This window comes from Epinephelus fuscoguttatus, linkage group LG18, assembly GCF_011397635.1.
Source record: "Epinephelus fuscoguttatus linkage group LG18, E.fuscoguttatus.final_Chr_v1".
Classification (NCBI taxonomy): Eukaryota; Metazoa; Chordata; class Actinopteri; order Perciformes; family Serranidae; genus Epinephelus; species Epinephelus fuscoguttatus.
Genome location: NC_064769.1, coordinates 799,369 through 822,822, shown reverse-complemented (window position 1 = coordinate 822,822; position 23,454 = coordinate 799,369). Strand labels below are relative to the sequence as shown.

General features: G+C 41.5%; 1 protein-coding gene across 2 annotated transcripts in view; it reads left to right on the top strand.

Annotated features, from left to right (window-relative positions):
• Positions 1-23,454, top strand: part of LOC125905812 (long-chain fatty acid transport protein 6) — a 63,358-nt gene that overhangs the window by 31,405 nt on the left and 8,499 nt on the right. For both annotated transcript variants that reach the window (XM_049604047.1, XM_049604046.1), the window contains 4 exons: positions 7,961-8,051; positions 8,162-8,360; positions 21,256-21,353; positions 22,093-22,223. In XM_049604047.1, the coding sequence (XP_049460004.1) occupies positions 7,961-8,051; positions 8,162-8,360; positions 21,256-21,353; positions 22,093-22,223 (519 nt within the window). The remainder of the gene's footprint in view (positions 1-7,960; positions 8,052-8,161; positions 8,361-21,255; positions 21,354-22,092; positions 22,224-23,454) is intronic.

The following is a 23,454-nucleotide window of genomic DNA, read 5'->3' as shown; positions in this document are numbered from 1 at the left end:
GGGTCGCACAGACCTCCATGTCATAGCCAACGATACCCTGACTGCTGTTAGGTACCGGGATGAAATCCTCCAAGTGATTGCCAGACTAATGCTGGTGTAGTGGGCCCTGGGTTCCTCCTGGTGCAGGACAAGGTTATTATAGTTAATGCAAATGAACGAAATAACGGAAACTAGAATTGAAAAAACATTTTCTTAACTGAAATAAAAATAAGTTTTAAAAAAATAACAATGACTAACTGAAACTGTGTTGTGTGTTTACAAAACTAACTTAAACAAACTAAAATCATTAGCGAAAATTTCCTTAATTTTCTTCTTTGTCAATTTATTTCATAGATAAGCCTTTTGGGGTCGATGTAACATCTATTAAGCTCTGCCGGTTTTACGCCAGCTGCCTGCACCGTATGGCACCTCATGGTCTGTGATGTCATGTGTTGACAATCTGCCCGTGCTGGTTAACATCATGGCTACGGTGAAAGTTGGGAGAAAGCGGCAGAGTTCTGTTTGGGATTCCTTTGAATATGACCATGTCAAAGATAGAAGCATGTGCCTTGTAATGGAAACAGGAAATTAAGTATGTGCAGTACTTGTTAAGGGGGAAAAAAACACAGATCTGAAAGTCCATTTGAAAAGCTTGCATAAGAAGGCTAACTAAGAGTACCTGGACAAGGTAGCCTCTCTGAGAAACAAGAGTTAATAACCTTTTTGTGGCTAAGATGGATAAGGCAAAGCAGAAATTGAAAGAGATCATAAAGGGGGCAAGGAAGCTGACCCTATGTGTTGATGGTTGGAGCAAGAGAGGATTAACAGCATCTTTCATGGGTGTGTCAGCTTGTGTTAACCATCTGCCTGAACCTACACCGAATGGAGCACCCACACACCGGGGAATCCATTGCCCGCTGTGTCAGATGCAGGGTGTAGGAGAAAACAAGGTGCTGCTCGTTGTGACAGATAACAGCTCCAACATCATCAAGGCTGGGTGGCTACTTGAGGATAGAAGCAGAGAGCAAAGTGGGGAGTCAGCTGATGGTTCAAAGGCTCAGCCAAGACGTGCTGGTAACAGGCAGGATGAATTGTGGCTATTTTTTTATTTTGGATATGTCACAAACAGCATTTTAAGCTTTACTTAATATTTCCCCATAGAGTTCAACAGGGGAAAAGAGAGAGGAAAATCCTTGTTTACTTGCTTTCTTTTACTGCAACTGTGTACTTCATACATACTGCAGATAGCCTTTGGTCCTGTCTATACAGGAACCTTACCCAACCTTGCCTGCCCTACTATGCCTGATATGAAAATGTGGTCCCTTTATTTTTTTCTTTCATAACTAAAATGACTAATAATATTTAGACTAGTCATTAGTGACATGAAAAAAGACCATTGTTTTTGTAGTCAGTTAGCCTACATCAGTACACTTTTGACTACTGATATAAGCCTACTCAAAATAAAAATAAAAAATCCAACCCAAGTAGTATACACCTGTTAAAAAGTAAGTTGTGTGTTTTACATTTGATGCTTAAATAATCTAATTGTCTGTTTTCTCTTTTTGCTTTGCAAAAAACTTGACCTGCCAGATGTTGGGGAGAACAGTGAACACCCTTCAGACTGACATTGAAAGATAGCAGCACATGCATGCACATGCATGAACAGCGCAATAGATATGCGAGAAGACCGCTGGAGATCAGAGCTGAACTAAACCAAGTACTTGGGGAGCTAGGCATGGGCACACTTCTCCTCAGCAATTGGACTAAGCTTGAGAACCTGGTCAAGCTGCTTGAGCCCTTTGCCATTCACACAGACCAGCCTCAGGGCTCTAGTTTCGCAGACCGGGCGCGGCGGGGGCTACTCCTCTAGTCCACCTCCATCCCTCCTACTGGCGCAAGTCGGAAAGAGGGAGGAGAGAAGGCGTGGAGTGGCTTTTACACACATCACACCAATCAAATGAGCCCCTCTCCTTGCCCTTAAATGCGCCGCACGAAGGCATAATGAGAGTTTACTCAATTTACCATGGCAGAAGAGAGCAGCAGCGTCAGACAGCCAAACTCCTCCCAGGAGGAAACTTATGTTTTGGTCCGGGAGGTCTGCTCGCAGTTTCCGAATATACGGAACTGCGAGCAGACCTCCATGGGCTGATGATGCAAAGGTAGCCTGGGAGGAGGTCACCACAATTGTAAATCAATGTTGCGTTTCTCTCATGTGCGCACGCGCGCGCTCTCTCTTTCTCTCTCGCAGTCTCACTCTGTTTCTTTTCTTTTGACTTTTCTAAGATGACAGATGCTGAATATATACTTCCTATCTGATGCTGTGGCTGTTTGTGGTTGGCTGAGAGGGATGTGAACTCATTAGTTTGCAGGCTGTGTTAATCAGATCAGGTTGGGTTTCCATTACGCATGCCAAATGTGCCAAACGGTGCCAATCCTCTTTGATCTGACGTCAGATGTGACGGGACAGTTGGTGTAGAGATACATTTATGTGCTGATTGCAGATAGTTGCATTAAATAGTGGTTTTGTGGCTATTTATTGCATTGTTAATGTGCCTGATATTCTGGAAACCTGCCTGTGAGGTTTTGGTGATGTGTGCACACTGTCCACCGGTCAGCCAAACTTCGGCTTACACCGGCTGCGCTCCACCTGCGCTGACAGTAGACCTGGTTTCAGATGGCAAGCTTTTAGCGCACCTTCGGCGAAATCTTTTGGCACGAAACTGTCACTGCGCCAAGCTGGATCTGTCGACACCTCCCCCTGCTGCGCCGCCACACCCATCTCAGTGCACCTCGGTCTGCCAAACTACCAAACTGAGCGCGTCTCGGGTTGCGTTGCTCGAAACTAGCTCCGCGCGGTGTTCGCCACCCTGCGCTGAGCCGGGAAACTAGAGCCCTCAGAGTGACAGCCAGTCACTCTCACAAGTAGTGACATGCCTGCTCAACCTTTTTTTTTTTTTAATTAAGATTTTTTTGGGGGCATTTTTAACTTTATTTGATAGGACAGACAAGTGTGAAAGGGGGAGAGAGAGAGGGAGTGACATGCAGCAAAGGGCCATAGGCTGGAGTCGAACCCGGGCCGCTGCGGCAACAGCTCTACCACTAAGCCACCGATGCCCCAATGCCTACTCAACGTTGAGGCACACCTGCTGACGACTACTGCTGGGAAGCAGTTAGCTCAAGTGCTGCTGAAGTCCTTGTGAGAACGTTTTGCTGCCACTCTTATGCCGGATTTCCAGTGGATGTGTTTCCGTTGCGGAATGGCAGCGCTGGTTATCCACTGCTTGCTCCGCTGTCCGTCAATACCCACCGGCTGCATTCGTTGTGCGGTGCGGTGCGGTGCAGCTCCGCCGGAAGATATCTCGGTGCACTGCCATGATTAATATCTCCTCGTCCATGGTGTTCATGGGGTGAAATGACGTCTGAAAACCTCTGACCTGTTGACTTCAGGCCTGCCTCTGCCCATTATGTAGTTTTTAAGGTGTAGTGCAGGGAAATATGATCCGCCATGAACACTATGTACTTTATTTTGAAAATTAACCGGATGTTTTATTGTGTTTCTGTGCATGACTTCCTGCCCTGCACGATCTGCTCTGTGCTGAATTGCTGCGTTGTACTCCGGCATCCAGCAAAAATAGAAGTCCTGCGTATCTGTTGCGGAGGGCTCCGGAATGCCGGAGCTGAGACGGAGTCGGAACGCAGCACAGCCGCAGCCGGTGGAAACACACACATTGACTAGAATGGAATCCTATCGGCTCCGCTGCCATGCCGGAGCGCAGACGCAACCAACACGCATCTGGTGGAAATTGGCCTTTAGCCCCGATTCCCCAGAGTTTGATGCTACACCAGTAGCAGCCTGCCTAATGGATCCAAGTGTTTTGCTAGTTCTCCAAACACCAGACACAGTGCCAATGAGAAGGGCAGCACAGTCTTTTGTGCAAAACCTGGCTGCACAGTATAACCCAGCTACTTTTTCTCAAAATGGTGTTGCTACTGCAAGGGCCACTCAAACTCCAATAAGCTCCCTTCCTACTGTCCTTCAAAAATACTGCTTCCTTGCATACCATATGGAGGTCAACATGTCATTGACAAATTAGCCTGATGTGACCAATAGTCTGTTGACTGAAATGAAGAAGTATTTTTATGACGTCTAACAGGGTGTGTTTAATGAGACACCATTGCAGGCCTGGAGATCAAGAGAGGCTGTCTATCCAAAACGTATCCCGTGGCATTGGATGTTGTTAGTGCCCCTGCCTCACAAGCCTTTTTAGAGCGAATATTCTGTGTGTGGACTGTTGTCATCTGCCCTGAGAAACAGAACAACCACATTTCTGGAGCAGCATGTTTTCCTCAAGAAAACAAGAAATGTTGCTTGACTGAAGTACACCCATCTCTTTCATTCTCTTTCTCACACACACACACCCACACACACACATTCATTCACACAGTCACAGACACACAGTCAGCCACACACACACACACAATCTTGAAAAGCTGTGTTTGAGATAATTCATTCATTCATAAGGCAAAGACTTCAATTTGTTTTTGTTTACAATGTTGGACAGAGGGCTATGCAAGTTTTACATGATAAAGAAAAGCACATTAGCGTCCAGCTGAGATGGAGCAGTATCTTAACCATCTGTGGGGCTCTGTGCTCTACCATATACGTGTGCACTTCCAGTGTCCAAAACATTCACTGTATTCACTTTATGATGTCAAATATAACATGCGAGGTAAAGTATTGTTAGTCAACTGCAGTGATTTGCTATAAAGCTGCTGCACCTCTAGTGCAGTTGTTATGTAAGTAATTTTGAGTTGGTTCATCTAAATGAATCAAACCTCTATTCAAGATTCAAGAGGTTTATAAAAGAAAATAAAAAGAATTAGAAATATAAAGAAATGTAAAGAAAAATAGCAAAAACAAAGAAATAAGTTTAAGAACCTGAGTAAGAATGTAAAGTGCACCATGCTTCATGCTTCATCATAGTCTAGAGTTTATTGGGTTCTTGAGTTTGTTCACGTTTTTCTTGGATTGAGCTCCCAGAGACTTCTGGCTGCTAAGCAATGTGACGTGTCTAATAAATGGGATCATGTTGTTATGTTTATGTGTGTCTTTAGTCTATTGGCTATGTTGATTTTTACCCGGCACACTACCTGCATCTAACCTCAGAAGCAGTATTGCACACATTTTGCATTTAGGGCTGCTATCTTGTGGACTGTTATATTTGATTTGTGGACGGCTACTCATCTGTTCTCTTGATCCATTTTAAAACCCTCAAGAGGATAAGTGGTTACGGAAGAATAAGCAGTTATCGAAAATGAACGAACGAATGAATGAATGAATCTTTTGTTGAGTTTTTGTTGTACAATACTTATTCTGATGATTTTGAATCTTGCACTTGACAAATGCCACAATTTACAAAAAAACTAAAATTAACACTAAAACGAATAAAAACTTAACTAAAACATAGCATTTAAAAAAAAACTAATAAAAACTAGCGAATATGCTCTAAAAATGAATTTACTAAATTTGAAAACAAAAAGTCTTCTATCTCCCTTCTTTGACCTTCTACCTCCCTTCTCCTCCTCAACAGACGAAGCATTAGCAGAACAAGGTTGTTGTCATACTGCTGCTTCAAGAATATAAGCAAAACAAGCCCGAAAAAGGCACTAAGAACGGCATCGTCAAGCATCTTGTTATCCGGAACGAGGACTACAGTGTTTTCTTCCAGTATACGTAAACATGTAACATCTGCCCCGCCCCCTATCCAATCAGAAACCTTCCCTGCCCCAAACCTTGCATGGTCCCGAATACAGGCGATTAAAAGGCAATTAAATTGATCTCCCGTGTAAACCCTCATTCGAAATGAATATTTCCCATGTTGACTACATGGAAAGACTTTAATTCCGAATGATTTCATTCAGATTTATTTCATTCTGAATGAGAAGCCATCATGTAACTGCACCCATTGACTGGCCCTCTTGTTCCCCGACCTAAATCCAATTGAGCACCAATGGTAAGTTATGTATCAGTGCATCCAACGTCACCTAGTACTGCCACAGACTGTCCAGCAGCCTAGGCCCTGATCCAGGTCTGGGAGGAGATCCCCCGGGACACCGTCAGCTGACTCATGAGGAGCATGCCCAGATGTTGTCCGGAGTGTATACAGATATTCAGAGGCCGTCATTTTGTTCTCAACAAATTCTACAATGTACATCAGTTAAGAATTTCAACTTGAATAATTCTTTCATCAAGATCTGATGTGTGATTTAAGTGTTCCCCTAATTTTTTTGAGCAGTGTAGTGAGATGATATGTATATAACAATTCATTAACTGTATGGTATAAAGCAATGCCCTTATCAATCAATCAATCAATCAATTTTATTTATAAAGCCCAATATCACAAATCACAATTTGCCTCACAGGGCTTTACAGCATACGACATCCCTCTGTCCTTAAGACCCTCACAGCGGATAAGGAAACCCCCCCCCCCCCAAAAAAACCCCTTTAACGGGGAAAAAAAAACGGTAGAAACCTCAGGAAGAGCAACTGAGGAGGGATCCCTCTTCCAGGACGGACAGACGTGCAATAGATGTCGTACAGAACAGATCAACATGATAAATTAACAGTAATCCATATGACAGAGAGAGAGAGAGAGAGAGAGAGATGCAGGTAATGACAGTATCTTACAACAACATTAATGAAAGTAATAATATTATAGTTCTGGTTACTGCAGTACAATATGTTGAAAGTATGTATTAATACCTGGCAGTATACATGTGTGACAATAATCATATGTGTATAATAACAGAAGAAGTATGACTAATGACTAATGATGGCAGCAGCAGCAGGAGGCATCTGGCGGGACCACGGCAGCAGCACAACCACACACGTCACGCTGTCCAGGCACCGCTGTGATATGAGTTAATCTGAGAGACAGTGGAGCACAAAGGCTCCGGAGAAGAAGCCGAGTTAGTGACATCCAGAATGGCCGGGTTAGCAAGATGCAGTAATAGGATACGAGAGAGAGAGAGAGACAGACCGAGAGAAGGGGCCCGGTGTATTATAGAGGGGTCCTCCGGAAGACTAGGCCTAAGTCAGCCTAACTAAGGGCTGGTACAGGGCAAGCCTGAGCCAGCCCTAACTATAAGCTTTATCAAAGAGGAAAGTCTTAAGTCTAGTCTTAAATGTGGAGACGGTGTCTGCCTCCCGGACCGTAACAGGAAGATGATTCCACAGGAGAGGAGCCTGATAGCTAAAGGCTCTGGCTCCTGATCTACTTTTGGAGACTTTAGGGACCACGAGTAACCCTGCGTTCTCAGAGCGCAGTGTTCTGGTGGGATAATATGGCACTATGAGCTCTCTAAGATATGACGGAGCTTGACCATTTAGAGCTTTATAAGTTAACAGTAGGATTTTAAATTCAATTCTGGATTTTACAGGGAGCCAGTGCAGAGAAGCTAAAACAGGAGAGATATGATCGCGTTTCTTAGTTCCTGTTAGTACACGTGCTGCTGCATTCTGAATTAGCTGGAGAGTTTTTAAGGACTTACTAGAGCTACCTGATAATAGAGAGTTACAATAATCCAGCCTTGAGGTAACAAAAGCGTGGACCAATTTTTCTGCATCTTTTCGGGTCAGGATAGGCCTAATTTTCGCAATATTACGCAGATGAAAAAATGCAGTCCGTGAGGTTTGCTTTAAATGAGAATTAAAAGACAAATCTTGATCAAATGTTACTCCGAGGTTTCTTACGGTAGTGCTAGAGGCCAGAGCAATGCCATCTAGAGAAACTATGTCATCAGATAAAGAGTCTCTGAGTTGTTTGGGGCCAAGAACAATAACTTCAGTTTTGTCTGAATTTAACATCAGGAAATTGGTGCTCATCCAAGTTTTTATGAAGCCTGGAACCCATCAGTCAGATGGTAACTGCTAAAGCAATGGCTCATCAAGCCACAACTGTCATCATTTTTTCTTTTTCAGCTTTCTATGCCCTTTGAACTCCTGAGATATGATCCACAAACATATGAGCCAGTCAGAACAGACTCTGGAAGATGCATACGAGCACAAATGGGTATTAATACACTTCTGAGTTCTTTAACATGAACGTCCATAGTACATAGCTGTATGTTCAGAGGAAGAGCTCATGTGTCCACTAAATGGACTTGTTGTTTCTATGCATAGGAGAGGCAGGGATCCTGGTAGCTCCTCTGACAGCTATGAACCAGTTCTTGGGCTACGCTGGCAACCAGGCCCAGTCTGAGAAGAAATTGCTACGGGATGTGTTTCAAGCTGGAGATATCTATTTCAACACTGGGGACCTCCTGCTCCATGATCACAGGGACTTTCTTTATTTCCGCGATCGCATCGGAGACACCTACAGGTATCTTTACTGTCTGTATCATTCAAACTGCCAGTGTAACCATGCTGAGATATTTGTATTTTATTTAGCAAGTTTCTTTCGGACCTGTGTGTTAGTGACAAAAGAGTGAAAAAAATGATTTATTTATTTATTTATTTGTTTTTGTAAAGTGTGTTTTCATGCCACACAAACTTATCACGTTAATACAAGAAACTATTCTTGAAAAAAAATTGTGTTGTTATAACGTGAAATGTTTTATGTTATAATGTGAAGTGTTTAACACTTAGAAACGACTGTTTCTAACCGCCTCCCACCATGTGGATTTTACAGAGAACTCTTCGTTATTAAATGCCCATTTAACACAGTCTGTTACAGAAGGCGCTGCCACCCCTTTCTTTTTTACTTTTGGCCATAAAACACATAACATAAATAATAAGTGCAGTAAAGTTCAGTTTTAACTGACTCAACTAACACAAATAAAACAGCACATAGGATAAGTTAACCTTTATGGCTTTCTGTCAGAGAGACCTTTCTGGACGAAATCTTTTCATTTTAACCCAAACCATAATCTTTTTCATAAAACTAAAGGAATATCTGGCTTAAAGCCCTGAAGGAAAACTTCTCCAAATAGCCATAAAACAGATTAACAACAAGATCATTCAACAAAAGTATAACATTCAGCTCAGTATTAACTGTCAAGGTTCATGGACAACACAATTGTTTTTTGTTAATCACCCATTATTAGCTTTAGCATGTACATGTACATTGTATAAATTAGTCCAGCAGCTAGCAGACGTTTTTTCTCTACTCATAGCTTAACAAATTACATGTAGCGTTATTATTGGTGGTTAAAGTCACTGTATCTCCTGACAAAACAGCTTGGTTGAATTTCAGCCTGCATGCACGTTTTTTCAGCCAATCATTGTTAAAACGGAGCAGCTAATGTTACTACAGCAAGAAGTTAGCGGAGTGAGATGCTCGTCCAGGCAGGTAACGTTGTGTCATGTTTTATCTCGTAACAGCATTGTTTACATACGCCATGTGCTCTGTCTGATTTTTTTTTTTTTTTTTTTTTTTTCAAATATTTTTATTGAACACAAATACCCTACTTCAGGTTACAGAATTACAATTTCCATTTTTTTTTTACATATATATATATATATATATATATATATATATATATATATATATACATACATATATGCACAAGACTTGATGTACCCAAGGGCAATATAGCCTATGATGATCCGGAGGTGAGTCTCCTGACAGGATTACCCATACCTCTAATATTCCAACTAATAAATCTGAGAGGTGTGCCTGCCCCAGCAATGCTGGGATCTATATTGCTGTTAGCCATTTAAGTAAAATAAACAACACAAATAGCCATAGAGAGCCGAAGTGGGACACCCTCCCCTCAACAAACCCCTAGACACACACACCCCCAAAATCCCCATATAACCATAGAACAAAGGAGACAGCAGTGTTTCCCACTGTAACCAAAAGTCGTCCCCAATAATGTGAAAACAACTTGGGAGACTAAGCAGAACAAATAAACAAAGGAGAAGTAAGAGAAAAGACTCCTACAGATTTCAAATCTGATTAACAGTATGCGCGCAATGACAAATACAACATATTTTTTATAATTTTATATAGTCCTATAAAGGTTGATGCAAAAAGCTTAAAATGAGGTAGTGCAAATGCAATATTTTTTCCATTGATCTTTTCAGGACAAAATTACAAAATACGGTATACACCATGTTACACAATAGTAACCAAAAAAGACTAAGGAAAAAGTGCTCTGACATAATATTAAACAAACAAAAATAACACTAACCTAGTTAGTGCATCAAAACAGAAAACCACTTATTAGTGCAATAGTAGGCTTAAGGGTAGTGAACGAACTCTAAGCAGTAATAATAATAATCACAATAATATTATTTTAATTACAAAGGAGAACGCTGTAAAGTAACAACCCTGAGTGCACTAAAAAATGAAAAAAGTCTGCTCTAACAGAGCTATTACAGCTCACCCAGAAGTTTTGACAGGAAGGTTTTGACATAGTCACTGGCTTCCTCCGCTGAAACGAAGTTTTTCTCAACACTGTTGTATGTGATGCAAAGCCGCGCCAGGTGAAATAATCCATTACAAGCGCTGTTGATGTCCGGAAGTTGGCGCCTGATGGTTGAATGCTGCCCGAGCCCGGGCTATCTTGGCAGTGTGGTCCGGGAAGACTGAAATGGTCAAGTCCCTGACTTTAATCTGTCGGAGCTCTCTCGCACGACGTAAGATGTCAACACAGTCACTGTGATAATGCAATCTGCACACAATGGCTTGTGGTCATGCACCAGGTTTGGGCTTGGGTTGTAGGGTCTGGTGGGACCGGTCCAAAACTGCCTCCTTTTCCAGAGCGAATGCTTCCTTTAGCAAGGCAGCTACAGCAGCAGTGGCAAAAGTGTCGGGACCCTCTGGAACTCCCACTATCCTAATGTTGTTACGCCGTGACCTAGACTCCAAGTCTACACATTTATTCTCCAGCTTGGCTAAGTTAGCAGTGAGGGTCTCAATAGTAGTTTTCATCTGAACGATGTCATCGGTACAAGCAAAATGTGCATGCTCCATTTCCCCGACAGTACCTTTCAGTGTAGACATAATAGCATCTGTAGCAGCTTTATCTGTCGACAGCTGTGTTTTCACAGCTTGTAGGTCAAGCTTGACAGTGGACAGGGCATCCCCGAGAATCTCCTGGAGTTCCTTTTTAAAATATCGGCAATGTCTTTCCTCGGCAAAGCCAGCAACTCAAGCTTGAGGGCGTCATGTCGGAGTCAGCCTGTGGCATGGCTCACTCAGCTGGAGCAGGCATCTCACTCAAGGATGTGGTCACGGTGTGTTGACTAGGCCTCAGTTGTGTCTGGATAGTATTACGAGTCTTCCTGTTCTTTCCAGACATTTTAATGTATTCCAGAGTTAAACGTGCAGACAAAAAGCAGAGCGGAGTAAGTCAAGATTGAGTGTATGAACAAAAAGCGCAAATGAATTACAGTTTTCAACACCATACAGCCTGCGCTTCTGAGGGACAAACTGGAGCACATAGGGGTGGCTAATCACCTCACATCCTGGATCCTGGACTATCTCACGGACCGGCTGCAGTATGTCAGGACCCAGGATTGTGTATCGGACTTGGTTGTCTGCAGTATGGGGGCCCCGCAGGGGACGGTGCTGGCACCGTTCCTCTTCACCCTCTACACTGCAGACTTTTCACATGACACCCCCACCTGTCATCTGCAGAAGTTCTCTGATGACTCTGCCATTGTTGGCCTCATCACAGATGGGGACGACAAGGAGTACAGAGAACTGAACCAGGACTTTGTGGACTGGTGCCTGAGGAACCACCTTCAGATCAACCAGGTAAAACCAAAGAGCTGGTGGTGGATTTCCGCAGGTGCAGACTCCTTCCCCCAACACCGGTGAACATCCAGGGAAAGGACATTGAGATGGTGACATCTTATAAGTACCTGGGTGTTCATCTTAACAATAAACTGGACTGGACTAATCACATAACAACACTGTACAGGAAAGGCCAAAGCAGACTCTACCTGCTGAGGCGGTTCAGGTCTTTTGGAGTGCAGGGGGCGCTCCTGAATACCTTCTTTGACACTGTGGTGGCATCAGCCATCTTTTACGGAGTGGTCTGCTGGGGCAGTAGTGTCTCGGCCGCAGATTGGAAGAGACTGGACAAGCTGATCAAGACGGCCAGCTCTGTCCTGGGATGCTCTCTGGACTCTGTGCAGGTGGTGGGAGAAAGGAGGATGACAGCCAAGTTGTCATCTCTGAGGACTAATGACTCCCATCCTCTGCAGGAGGAGATAAAAGCTCTGGAGAGCTCCTTCAGCGATAGACTGATTCACCCAGAGTGTGTGAAGGAACGCTATCGCAGGTCCTTCCTGCCTGCTGCTGTCAGGCTTCATAACCAGCACTGCACACAGTAAACTGCACCATGGACACTTTAGGGACGCTATGGACACTTTACTTTATGGACACCACTATAAGCATTGCTGTCCCCCATGTTGTTATTTGCACATTCAATATTCACTTGCACTAAATATGTTCACTTTAATCCATTGCTCCCTTTTTTATCCACTGCTCATTATTATTATTATTATTGTTATTATTTATTGCTGTTTCTTGTATCTTTTATACTTTTTTCTGCATGCTTAGTTTTTTAAGTTTTTAAATATTGAAAACTTTAATTTGACTCTTTACCCTTGACTGCTGTAACACTGGAATTTCTCAATTGTGGGATCAATAAAGGTGTATCTTATCTTATCTTATCTTTTAATCGGAATCGGCAGAAGCCTCCAAACTCATGTCCTACTCCATCGACAGCTCAGCAGCGCCCCTGTATGACATACACTTTTAGTAATGAGTGGATCTTTAGGCGTTTATATATACTAATTTCGGCCAGGTTATGTGAACTGCATATATTCTGATCCTCACTCAAAGAAAAGAAAAAAACCCTGAGCTTGCCTTAGAAGGACTAAATGTACAAACCCACTATTTTTAAATATCCAGTGGAGAGAAACTCTCACTGCAGCCTGTTTTATTTTGTTCAGAAAATGTCGACGCGTCTTTTGGTTCCAAAGGTACCATACCGAAACTGTTTGGCGCAAACGGGGCTTGAAAGAGAGAGTACTATTATTCTCTCGGCGCTTCTGTTACTTTTGCCACTCTTTGTAATTGAGAGCCATGCTGAGAGAGGCGAAAGCATTGTTTACACACGAGAACAGCTGATCACGCTGTGTAAACCTGTGCTGCTGCCAGAAGCAAGGCCTGAAATCCTGGGAGAGCTGCAGAGGAGTCGCTGGGCAAAGCTGGAGCCAAACAGAGAGAGAAAAGAAAGACACATAGACCTGCCGTCCCAGCAATTATCTTGGGGAACATGAAGTCTTTGGGAAATAAGACGGATGAGCTCGCCACACTGATTAAGACCCAGAGGGTATGCTGTAAGTGCAGCATCTTGTGTTTTATGGAGACATGGCTGCACTTGCATATCCCAGACCACAGCGTGGTGGTACCCGGCTTCAGGACAGTAGGGCGGGCAGAGATGTTTCACGGAGCAGTAAAAAGAAGGGAGGAAGGATTGCACTGTATGAGTGAGAGGTGGTATTATCTGGGACATGTTCATGTGAAAGAACGTTTCTCTAGCCTGGAAATTGAGCTGCTGGCTGTTACCATTGTTACTGCTGTTTAAATTCCTCCATTAGCTGATGCAGCGGTAGCAAGTGACGTCATTCACTCAACAGTTGCAAGGCTTCGAACTCAGCACTCAAATGCTTTTGTGGTGATTGCCGGGTATTTCAATCATACCACACTGAACGAAACAGTTCCAACATTTTATGAGTATGTTGACTGCCCAACTAGAGACAATAGCACACTGGTCATGGCCCACCTGAGGCCGCAGGTGATACCGTTGCTGGACCCTCTGCAGTTTGCCTACCAGCCTCACCTGGGAGTGGACGATGCCGTCATCTACCTGCTGCAACAAGGGCAGTGTTTTGTCTGACGTGGTGGTGGTGAGTAGCACAGGAGCTCCACAGGGTACTGTTCTCTCCTTTCCTTTTCTTTTCTTCTTGTACACCACAGACTTTCAGTATGACTCTGTGTCATGCCACCTGCAGAAGTTCTCTGACGACTCTGCAATGGTTGGGTGTATAAGTGATTGATGGGCGGAGGAGTACAGAGCACTGGTGGATGATTTTGTGGAGTGGGCTGGAAGAAATCACCTGTTGCTGAACGTGGCCAAGACCAGAAGGAAGAGGACGGCTTCTCAACCCCTGCGCATACAGGGAGAGGACATCAACATAGTCAAGGAATACAAGTACCTCGGCATTCACATAGACAACATGCTGAATTGGAAGGCCAACACCAATGCTGTGTACAAGAAGGGGATGAGCAGACTCTATTTCCTGAGGAAGCTGAGATCCTTCAGTGTGTGCAGCAAGATGTTGGAGATACACACAATATAAAGGACAGTAGAAAACAAAATGAAACTCATTTTCTATGTCATTTAAAGAACATATTGGACAAATCCATCTTTTTTCTTCTAAATTAACATACCGTCCAGTTTCCACAGCCAGAGGTAAAATGCCAGATCTCAGCTGGGCACATAAAGATCTCTGCTTTTTTGACAAATTATATACAACATAATTCTCTGTACCATATTCAATTTTTATCCTTGTAAAAGTACGCAGTTTTGGTTTAGTCCATATATCATCTGCCCACTGTACTTTTTCCTCAGTGAACACAGATTCTCTAAAGAAATTAATATTAAGTTTTTCATTATTAAAAAAGGCATTACCAAACCCAGAACTACAAAATAATGTACGTACATCTTTGGACCAGGAACCATTAATTTGTTTATCCCAATTGAATATTTGCCTTGTCAGCCTACTTTCTTCCATATTAAGTAACCGATTCCATAACTGAACAGTACATATCTTACAGCGAACCTCACATGATTCCCATCCCATGTCCCCCACTATAGCCAACTTTACTACGTATTTGTGCACACCCAGGAAATATCTTATAGCACTGTTTTGTACTGATTGACACATAGAAATACTTCTAAGGCCCCTAACCCCAGCAGTATAGTCAAGCACTGGACATACACAAGCTTGAAACAGCTTGGAATATGTTTGGAAACTCATATCTTTCAAATTTTTACTCTTACCAATAATTCCTCCCAGAGCTCGACCTGCGGATTCGGACAGAATTTTAACACCTTTCATAAAATTCATATGTTCATCAATCATCAATATAAAGACCAAGGTATTTATATGAGTCTGCATAATTCAGTTTATGTGATCCAACTTTAAACTGGTAAGTACTACAAATAAATGAAGGTTTTCTAAAATGAATTATTTCAGTTTTCTTTTGGTTGATAAGCGGTCTCTATTTTTTTACACCACTCATTAGTGTAGGAGAGCATCTGCTGCAATTTGTCTTCAGATGGCAATAGTAAAACTATATCGTCTGCATACAAAAGAATGCTTATCATTTCCCCTCCACACATTACGCCACAAGTTAAAGCTTTAATTTCATTAGCCAAGTCATTTATATAAATTGCAAACAGTGTGGGGAACAGAGCATCGCTCTGTTTCACCCCTGATAAGGTTGGGAACCAGTTTGTGTGATACTCATTCAATCTTACACATGCTATGGGCTCACTGTAAAGAGCTTTTAAAGCCCTGTAGAATTTTCCATTCACCCCATACTCAATAAGTTTATAAGCTAAAAGGTCCCTATTGATCATATCAAAGGCCTTCTGAAAATCAATAAAGCAGGCGTATGTTGACTTATTTTCACTTATTCCTTATAATTGTAGACAGTACAAAGATATGATCAAGACATGACCTTGTCTTACGAAACCCATTTTGCTCTTCAACAAGGAGGCGTTCTTTCTCTAAATACAGTGTGAGCCTCTCATTAAGTACATTAGAATACAACTTGTAAACTGTGGTCATTAAGCTGATCCCTCTGTAATTTAATGCACCCTCGGATCCTCACGTTGGGATTTTGGTATTGGGTTTATAATAGATTTAAGCCACATAGATGGTATTTTGTCAAATTCAAAACATATTCTAAATAATTTGCATAAAATATCAAATAATTTAGGTGATTGTAATATCTCAATTGATACATTTTCAACTCCAGTTGCTTTCCCCAATTTGGCTTTACTGATAGCTGTCCGAACCTCATTATCAGTAAAATCCTTATTAAGGTCCTCATTTACACAGTATTCCTCCTTTAATATTTGGCTCTCTAACACATTTTTCCTCAAACATATGTCTTTATAATAGTCATCATCAAAATATAAGATCTCACTGGAGAAGAGACCTTTAAAGTCTCTCTCCCACCTATTAATTACCTCAGATAACTTAATCACAATACTGCCATCAGGACCCAGGACTTCATAGGTATTTTCCAAACTCGCCTTGGACCCAATTTGTTAATTTCGGACCAAAATATCTTGGGATTTGATGTTTGAATTTTCTTCAAATTTATTGTCTGTCCTCTTTGAAAACGTCTTTTATAGAATCTGTATCTTTTGTCAAAACTGCACTGCCTATTCTTGAAAGCGTCTAAGTTTTTTCTTCTCCATATAGTTACTTGAACAATTCATAAACAATTTTTCAGCTTTACACATAGACTGCCATAATTCTTTTAACTCATTATTCCAATATGGTTTCCTGCTACGTAACTTTCTTTTAGAACAATGGTTGTCTCCAGCTTCATTATCAAGCTCTATTTCTTTATTGATCAGTTTACACCTACCATACCAATTATCTAGACTGTTGTTCTCTAAAACAAAATTGTAAATCATTCTTCAATTTCAAAAAAGTTAATTGTTGTAAACCAGAAGACAAAAAGTTGGTTGATAAAACCCTGCTGACTTTCTTTTTTGTAGAGGAACGTGGGTGACTATCTTGAAGAACTGTATGTTCATAAGCCTCAGTCTTTATTAAGAATTTTAGCAACAATAGAGAATGATCTGGGACTCTACATCTTTCTCCAATTAAATCCGTGCAATTTGCAAGTTTAATTAGTTGATTTGGAGCTAATACTTCAAATGAGTCACAGATTTGTAAGCAATCATATGGTACAAATATATAGTCAACTACAGCTTTACACTTAACAGATACAGATGTATAATTATCATTCAGGGGGCATGTCCTTCCATTAACAATGCATAATTTGGATTCTTTTAAAAATTCGATCATTGATTCCCCATGCCTATTTACAAAATCATCCAAAGAGGATCTAGGGGGCATGTCATCCACTTCTTTTACATAATCATCAAATGCACCAATCCTATTGTTGAAATCTCCACAGACAAAAATTGCCTCAACTTCTGAACACAAATAAATTTGACTCAAAAGATGATTAAAGAAAAGCGAGGCGTCCCTTCCCCATACTGACATTGCAGGTGGCAAATAAAAGGTGAAAAGTACAAATGTATATCCTGATTTCAAATGTAGGAATTTCAAACCTAAAATACCATCCACCTGTTTGTCTATGACATCTATTCTATAAAGTTCCAACAGATCATTCTTAACAAAAAAACCAATACCCCCTGAACCCTTGGGAACATTAACATGTTTCACTCTATTATAACCAAACCACTTACAACCGTACAGGTCAATTATACAGATGCGTCTCATTTAACGAAATTATGTCCGGTTTCAAAGTATGCAAAATAACAGATCTTAACTTACAGTTTCCTACATGATCTATCACTCTATCACTAGGGCACACTGGAATGTGAATGGATGGTCATCCATTCACATTCCAGTGTGCTAGAGTGATAGAGTGATCATGATGGGCCAAAGAAACACTTCATCTTCTGTGATCTGAAACACGGCGTGGGTGATCTTCATCTCGTTTCACAATGCATCCGTTCCCCGTCACCACAAAGTCTTTCCCCGCCGGGATCTCCTTTAATATGGTGTGAAAATTGAAATCCAATAGTCTCTCCACATGTGATTTTGCCGAGCAAATAAACACCTTGTTGTATCAATCATCATCCCTTAGTTTCTGCTTCCTTCTCAATATCGCAATTTTATCCTGAACTGAGGCCAGCTGGATCTTGACTGGGCCAGGTCCGCGACCTCTTGGCTTCAGCCTCTCCACTGCAACCAGGCTGGGCACAGTTGCGCACCTCAGCCCCTCCGATAGCAGTTTGGACACCAACCTCTCCACCTGTTCACCTTCCTCAAAAGGCAAGCCAAAAATCATTATGCCAGTTTCTGGGTTGAAGTCCGCCGTAGCAGTCTTCTTAATATTTCATTCCACCTGGTCAATACGGGCCATCAATATTCCGATTTCAACATCCAGACTGTTCTGCATCACCTTGGTATTTTTCTCAATTTCCATTTTAAGAGCATCGTGGTTTTCTTTTGTTAATTTTAACATCTCTTCACGGAAATTGTCAATTTTACTATTAAAGTTCTTGTCCAAGGATGCGTGTAAACTTCTTATCTTTTCGTCAAGCATCCTCTCCAGGCTGTCATTCAATCCAGCGATGCGCTCGTTTAGTTTTCTTAATTCTTGAGTTGATCGCCTGATTCTCATTTGGCTCCACGTTTTTGTCGGCATTGCTCCGCAGAGTCTTCCCACTACTTCTCTCAGTCATTGTTGCGTTTTAGTTGCAACTTCTTTGACAGATGAGTCGTGCTAAATAAACAGTCCTTCTGAGAACTAATGAATGTCGATGTAAGTTCTCTATCAGGTGTTTTTCATCAAAAAAATTCTAGACACACAGCTCCACATGTAACATTTGTCTTGAACCGGAACCGGAAGTAATAGTCAACCACGATAAACTCAACAACTGCAATAAACTCAATAAACTATTTAAATATTTACTATTTAAATCACGCTGACAGCATTTGAGCCAACCACAAGAATGTTTGGAATTTCGTTTATTTCATTTATTGTTTGCCCTGTCCCGGTGCAAACAGCGTTTTTTGACGTCCGTGGTCCAGTTGTGGAAAAATCAAACATCCCAGTACAATAAATTAAAACGCACCCCAAGCGCTGTGTTTTGGAAGTAGGGGGGACAAATTGGAGCACATAGGGCTGGCTTATCACATCACATCCTGGATCCTGGACTACTTCATGGACCGGCTGCAGTATGTCAGGACCCAGGACTGTGTATCGGACTTGGTTGTCTGCAGTATGGGGGCCCCGCAGGGGGCGGTGCTGGCACCGTTCCTCTTCACCCTCTACACTGCAGACTTTTCATACGACACCCCCACCTGTCATCTGCAAAAGTTCTCTGACGACTCTGCCATTGTCAGCCTCATCACAGATGGGGGCGACAAGGAGTACAGAGAACTGAACCAGGTCTTTGTGGACTTTGTGCAGGTTAACTTCTATCACAGCGGTGCCTAGATAGTGTGACGTGTGTGGTTGTGCTGCTGCCGTGGTCCTGCCAGATGCCTTCTGCTGCTGCTGTTATCATTAGTCATACTTCTACTGTTATTATACACATATGATTATTGTCACATACATATACTATCAGATGTTAATATTTACTTTCAACATATTGTACCACAATAGCCAGAATCATAATTATAATATTATTACTTTAATTTAATGTTGTTGTAAGCTTATTAACATTATCGTCTGTCCTGCATCTCTCTCTGTCTCTGTCTCTCTCGCTCTTATCCGCTGCGAGGGTCCTAAGGACAGAGGGATTTCGTATGCTGTAAAGCCCTGTGAGGCAAATTGTGATTTGTGATATTGGGCTTTATAAATAAAATTGATTGATTGATTGGTGCCTGAGGAACCACCTTCAGATCAACGCGGGGAAAACCAAAGACCTAGTGTTGGATTTCCGCAGGTGCAGACTCCTCCCCCAACACCGGTGAACATCCAAGGAAAGGACATTGACATTGTGACATGGGTGTTCATCTTAACAATAAACTGGACTGGACTAATCACATAACAGCACTATACAGGAAAAGCCAAAACAGACTCTACCTGCTGAGGCAACTCAGGTCTTTTGGAGTGCAGGGGGTGCTCCTGAAGACACTGTGGTGGCATCAGCAATTTTCTACAGAGTGGTCTGCTGGGGCAGCAGCATCTCGGATGCAGATAGGAAGAGACTGGACAAGCTGATCAAGACGGCCAGCTCTGTCCTGGGATGCTCTCTGGACTCTGTGCAGGTGGTGGGAGAAAGGAGGATGACAGCCAAGCTGTCATCTCTGAGGAATAACGACTCCAATCCCCTGCAGGAGGAGATAAAAGCTCTGGAGAGCTCCTTCAGCGATAGACTGATTCACCCAAAGGGATACTAGGGACACTAGGGACACTAGGGACACTTTATTAACACCACTGTAAGCATTGCTGTCCCCCTTATTGTTGTTGTTTATTTGCACATACAATATTCACATTGCACTAAATATGCTCACTTTAATCCATTGCTCACTTTTTATCCACTGCTCATTATTATTATTATTATTATTATTGTTATTATTATTATTATTATTTATTGCTGTTTCTTGTATTTTTTTTTATTTATTTTTTTGGATGTCTAGTTTTTTAAGTTTTTAGATATTGAAATCTTGAATCTGACTCTTTCCCCTTGACTGCGGTAACACTGGAATTTCTCAATTATGGGATCAATAAAGGTGTATCTTATCTTATCTTATTATATTATATTATTATTATCCATCCATCCATCCATCCCTCCATCCATGCGGTATTGTACAGCCTGGCTCAGCTGTCTATCTGTGAAACTGAAAACAGAATTATACAATCAACTCCAAATTTGCGCTAAGACTATTGGCCAACCTGTGGCAAACTCCTGTAAAGCAGCCCACAAACAGCGCATGCTTAGACTTGTTTACAAACATTTCTGACCCCTTGCATGATCTACACAGAGAATACCAACTTCTGTCCTCCAACAAGCGATTCAGAGTCCCTCCATTTAAACATAACAGGCTGAAATATTCATTTATACATCAGTCTGTCCTGTTAAGATAAGATTAACTTTATTGTCCCACATGTGGGAAATTTGTCTTGGGCTGTAAGAGGTGACCGTCACTGCTCACCATAGATTCCAGTAGAGGGCTCTGCCTGTGCTCATAGAACTAGCATTACAATATTGTAACCTTTGTTTCAGCTCATTGTCTAGCTGTTTTGCTTCACCTCACTGGTCTCATGGCAGTGTTTTCACAGCAGGCTGTTCTCAGTGAAAAAAGGTGTAAAAACCTACTGTACCTGCTCAGCCAGTAAATATTGTACGTACATTTGCCAGGTGATGATATGTCAATGTTGTGTTCACAATTTCTGCCTCCAAGTAGTCACACAAATTCTTTATTGCAAGTGTAACTGCATCTAACATCCTGTCCTACAGATGGAAAGGAGAGAATGTATCCACTACAGAGGTGTCAGAGGTTTTAGGTCTTCTTGATTTTATCCAGGAGGCCAACGTCTACGGAGTCACCATACCAGGTCTGTGAAATCTTAGTGTTAGACTCTGATTTCTAATACTGCATAATTGACAGAGTCAGTCTCTTTGCCAAGTATGTATTGCCACTATGAACAAAATGTCATGGCAGCACAGCCAAAATTGAGTACAGCCAGTGTAAGGGTTGACAGGTGCCTGATTCTTTTCAGGTACCAATCAGACAGTGATGAAGTTGAGACAGATATTGGTCCCAAGATCAAATTTCCATACCAGATAACCTTAGATGTGGACATCTATATGGACAACATCCAGTTCAGTTCACAGTGCGACCTTGGCAGTATAGACCATTCAACCCTTTTTTTTCTTCTTTTTTTTTTTTAATTTCCTGCCGACCCAGAGGAAAGAAAAATTCATAGTAAGATCTCTTCTTTGTTTAGCCTATTTCTCCTTGACATAACTGAGCTCGATATAATATCAATATGAGCCATTTTTGAGCTCATGCGTGGGTACTGTAATACAGTACACAGAGCTATCCACCATACCAAAGTGATAAAAAGAAAGTTTCGCAGAAACAGTGTTGAAGTACTTAAAACTGATGACATTATCAGAAGCCTGTAGCACAGTACGTTTGTCATCACTGGTATTATGTTGAGAAACTCTGAATGTATAACCACCCACTTACACTTGTTTTCCAAATCTAAAGTTTGCTCTTGTTTGTTCATTATGATTTTTTATTTAATGTGACATTGAGTATGTGACTTTCTCCGATGTGTGTGTATGCAGGATATGAAGGTCGGGCAGGTATGGCGGCTATTGTCTTAAAACAGGATCACAAATGTAATGGACCAAAACTCTACAGCCATTTAGTAAAAACACTTCCTGCGTATGCCTGGCCTTGGTTTCTCAGAATACAGGTAAATCATGCAGGTGTTGTTATTTTTAAAGTCCCCCTCCAGATATATTCTAAACTCTGCTATGGTTATTATTTTGTTTTAACATAATTTCCCAACATGAAAAAGTGAAAAAAAAGTCTAGCCCAGCACTAAAAGGAGGTAAGTCTGGCTATATGAAACTAATGTTTGGTTGACTGGTGGAAGAGCAGTGCAAATCAAGATAGCTAGCATTAGAGAAAACATCAGAGAGATCCAGCTACACATGCTTTAGTCTTAGTCAGATGCAGACTTAGACGAGAAGTCTGTTGTGCGCCAAAATTGGTGACTAGCAGACGTAACAGAATGCTCAGTGAAGTAAGCATCTTTTATTTGTTCATGTTGTTTGTTAGCTTTTTATCTTTTAGGCCAACTGACATAGTTTTGGTAGCTGTGAAACAAACAATATTCAGGGCTGCCAAGTTTTCAGAAAACTTTGAAGTTAGATCTGATGCAAGTTGGGTGCACACTTTGCATGCGCAGCAGGATTTTTTGGATGCCTGTTCGGGGTTGCTACCACACACTGAAGACATTTGTTTTTATAAAATTTGTACTTAAGGACAAATTACTATGTATAGCCACTTCCCCAGTTTCATGACTTCTAACCCTAACCCCATCCATTAAACAATGAACAGAGAAAAAAACATTGCCCACTAGAGGGATCATTGACCTGGTGGCCAAAGACTGCAGCCTCAGTATTTTCAGCAATGTGGACAAGATGAAGTTGGTGGATGAGTGAGTGACTGAGCCAGAGAGGGACATTCACTTTTTAGGCTGGTGCCCTACACTTCAGGGCCCAGCAAAAAATTGACTTTGTGAAAAGACAAGTAAACACACAAATACAGGCAGAGCATGGCACAAGACACAGCATGCCTCATTTTGTACATGTATTTATTTTGGTAAGGTTACTTGGTCTACACTTCATTTACAAACATGATAACAACCGCTTTTAATGCTATTAATAATTAAGAATGAAACAAAATGTGAATGAAACAAAATGTGACAAAAGATATTTTCATAAAAATATTCATAAACTAGAATTACTGCCCCGCAGTGTGGTGACACATTGGGACACAGCTCTGATAACAACTGCTATTTAAATAGCAATTTTAATGTAATATAAATAAATACACATTAGTAATAAGAATAAGTGCACTTCATGAGGACAACACAGTATAATTTTTTAATGATAATTTTTACTAATAATAGCATGTCA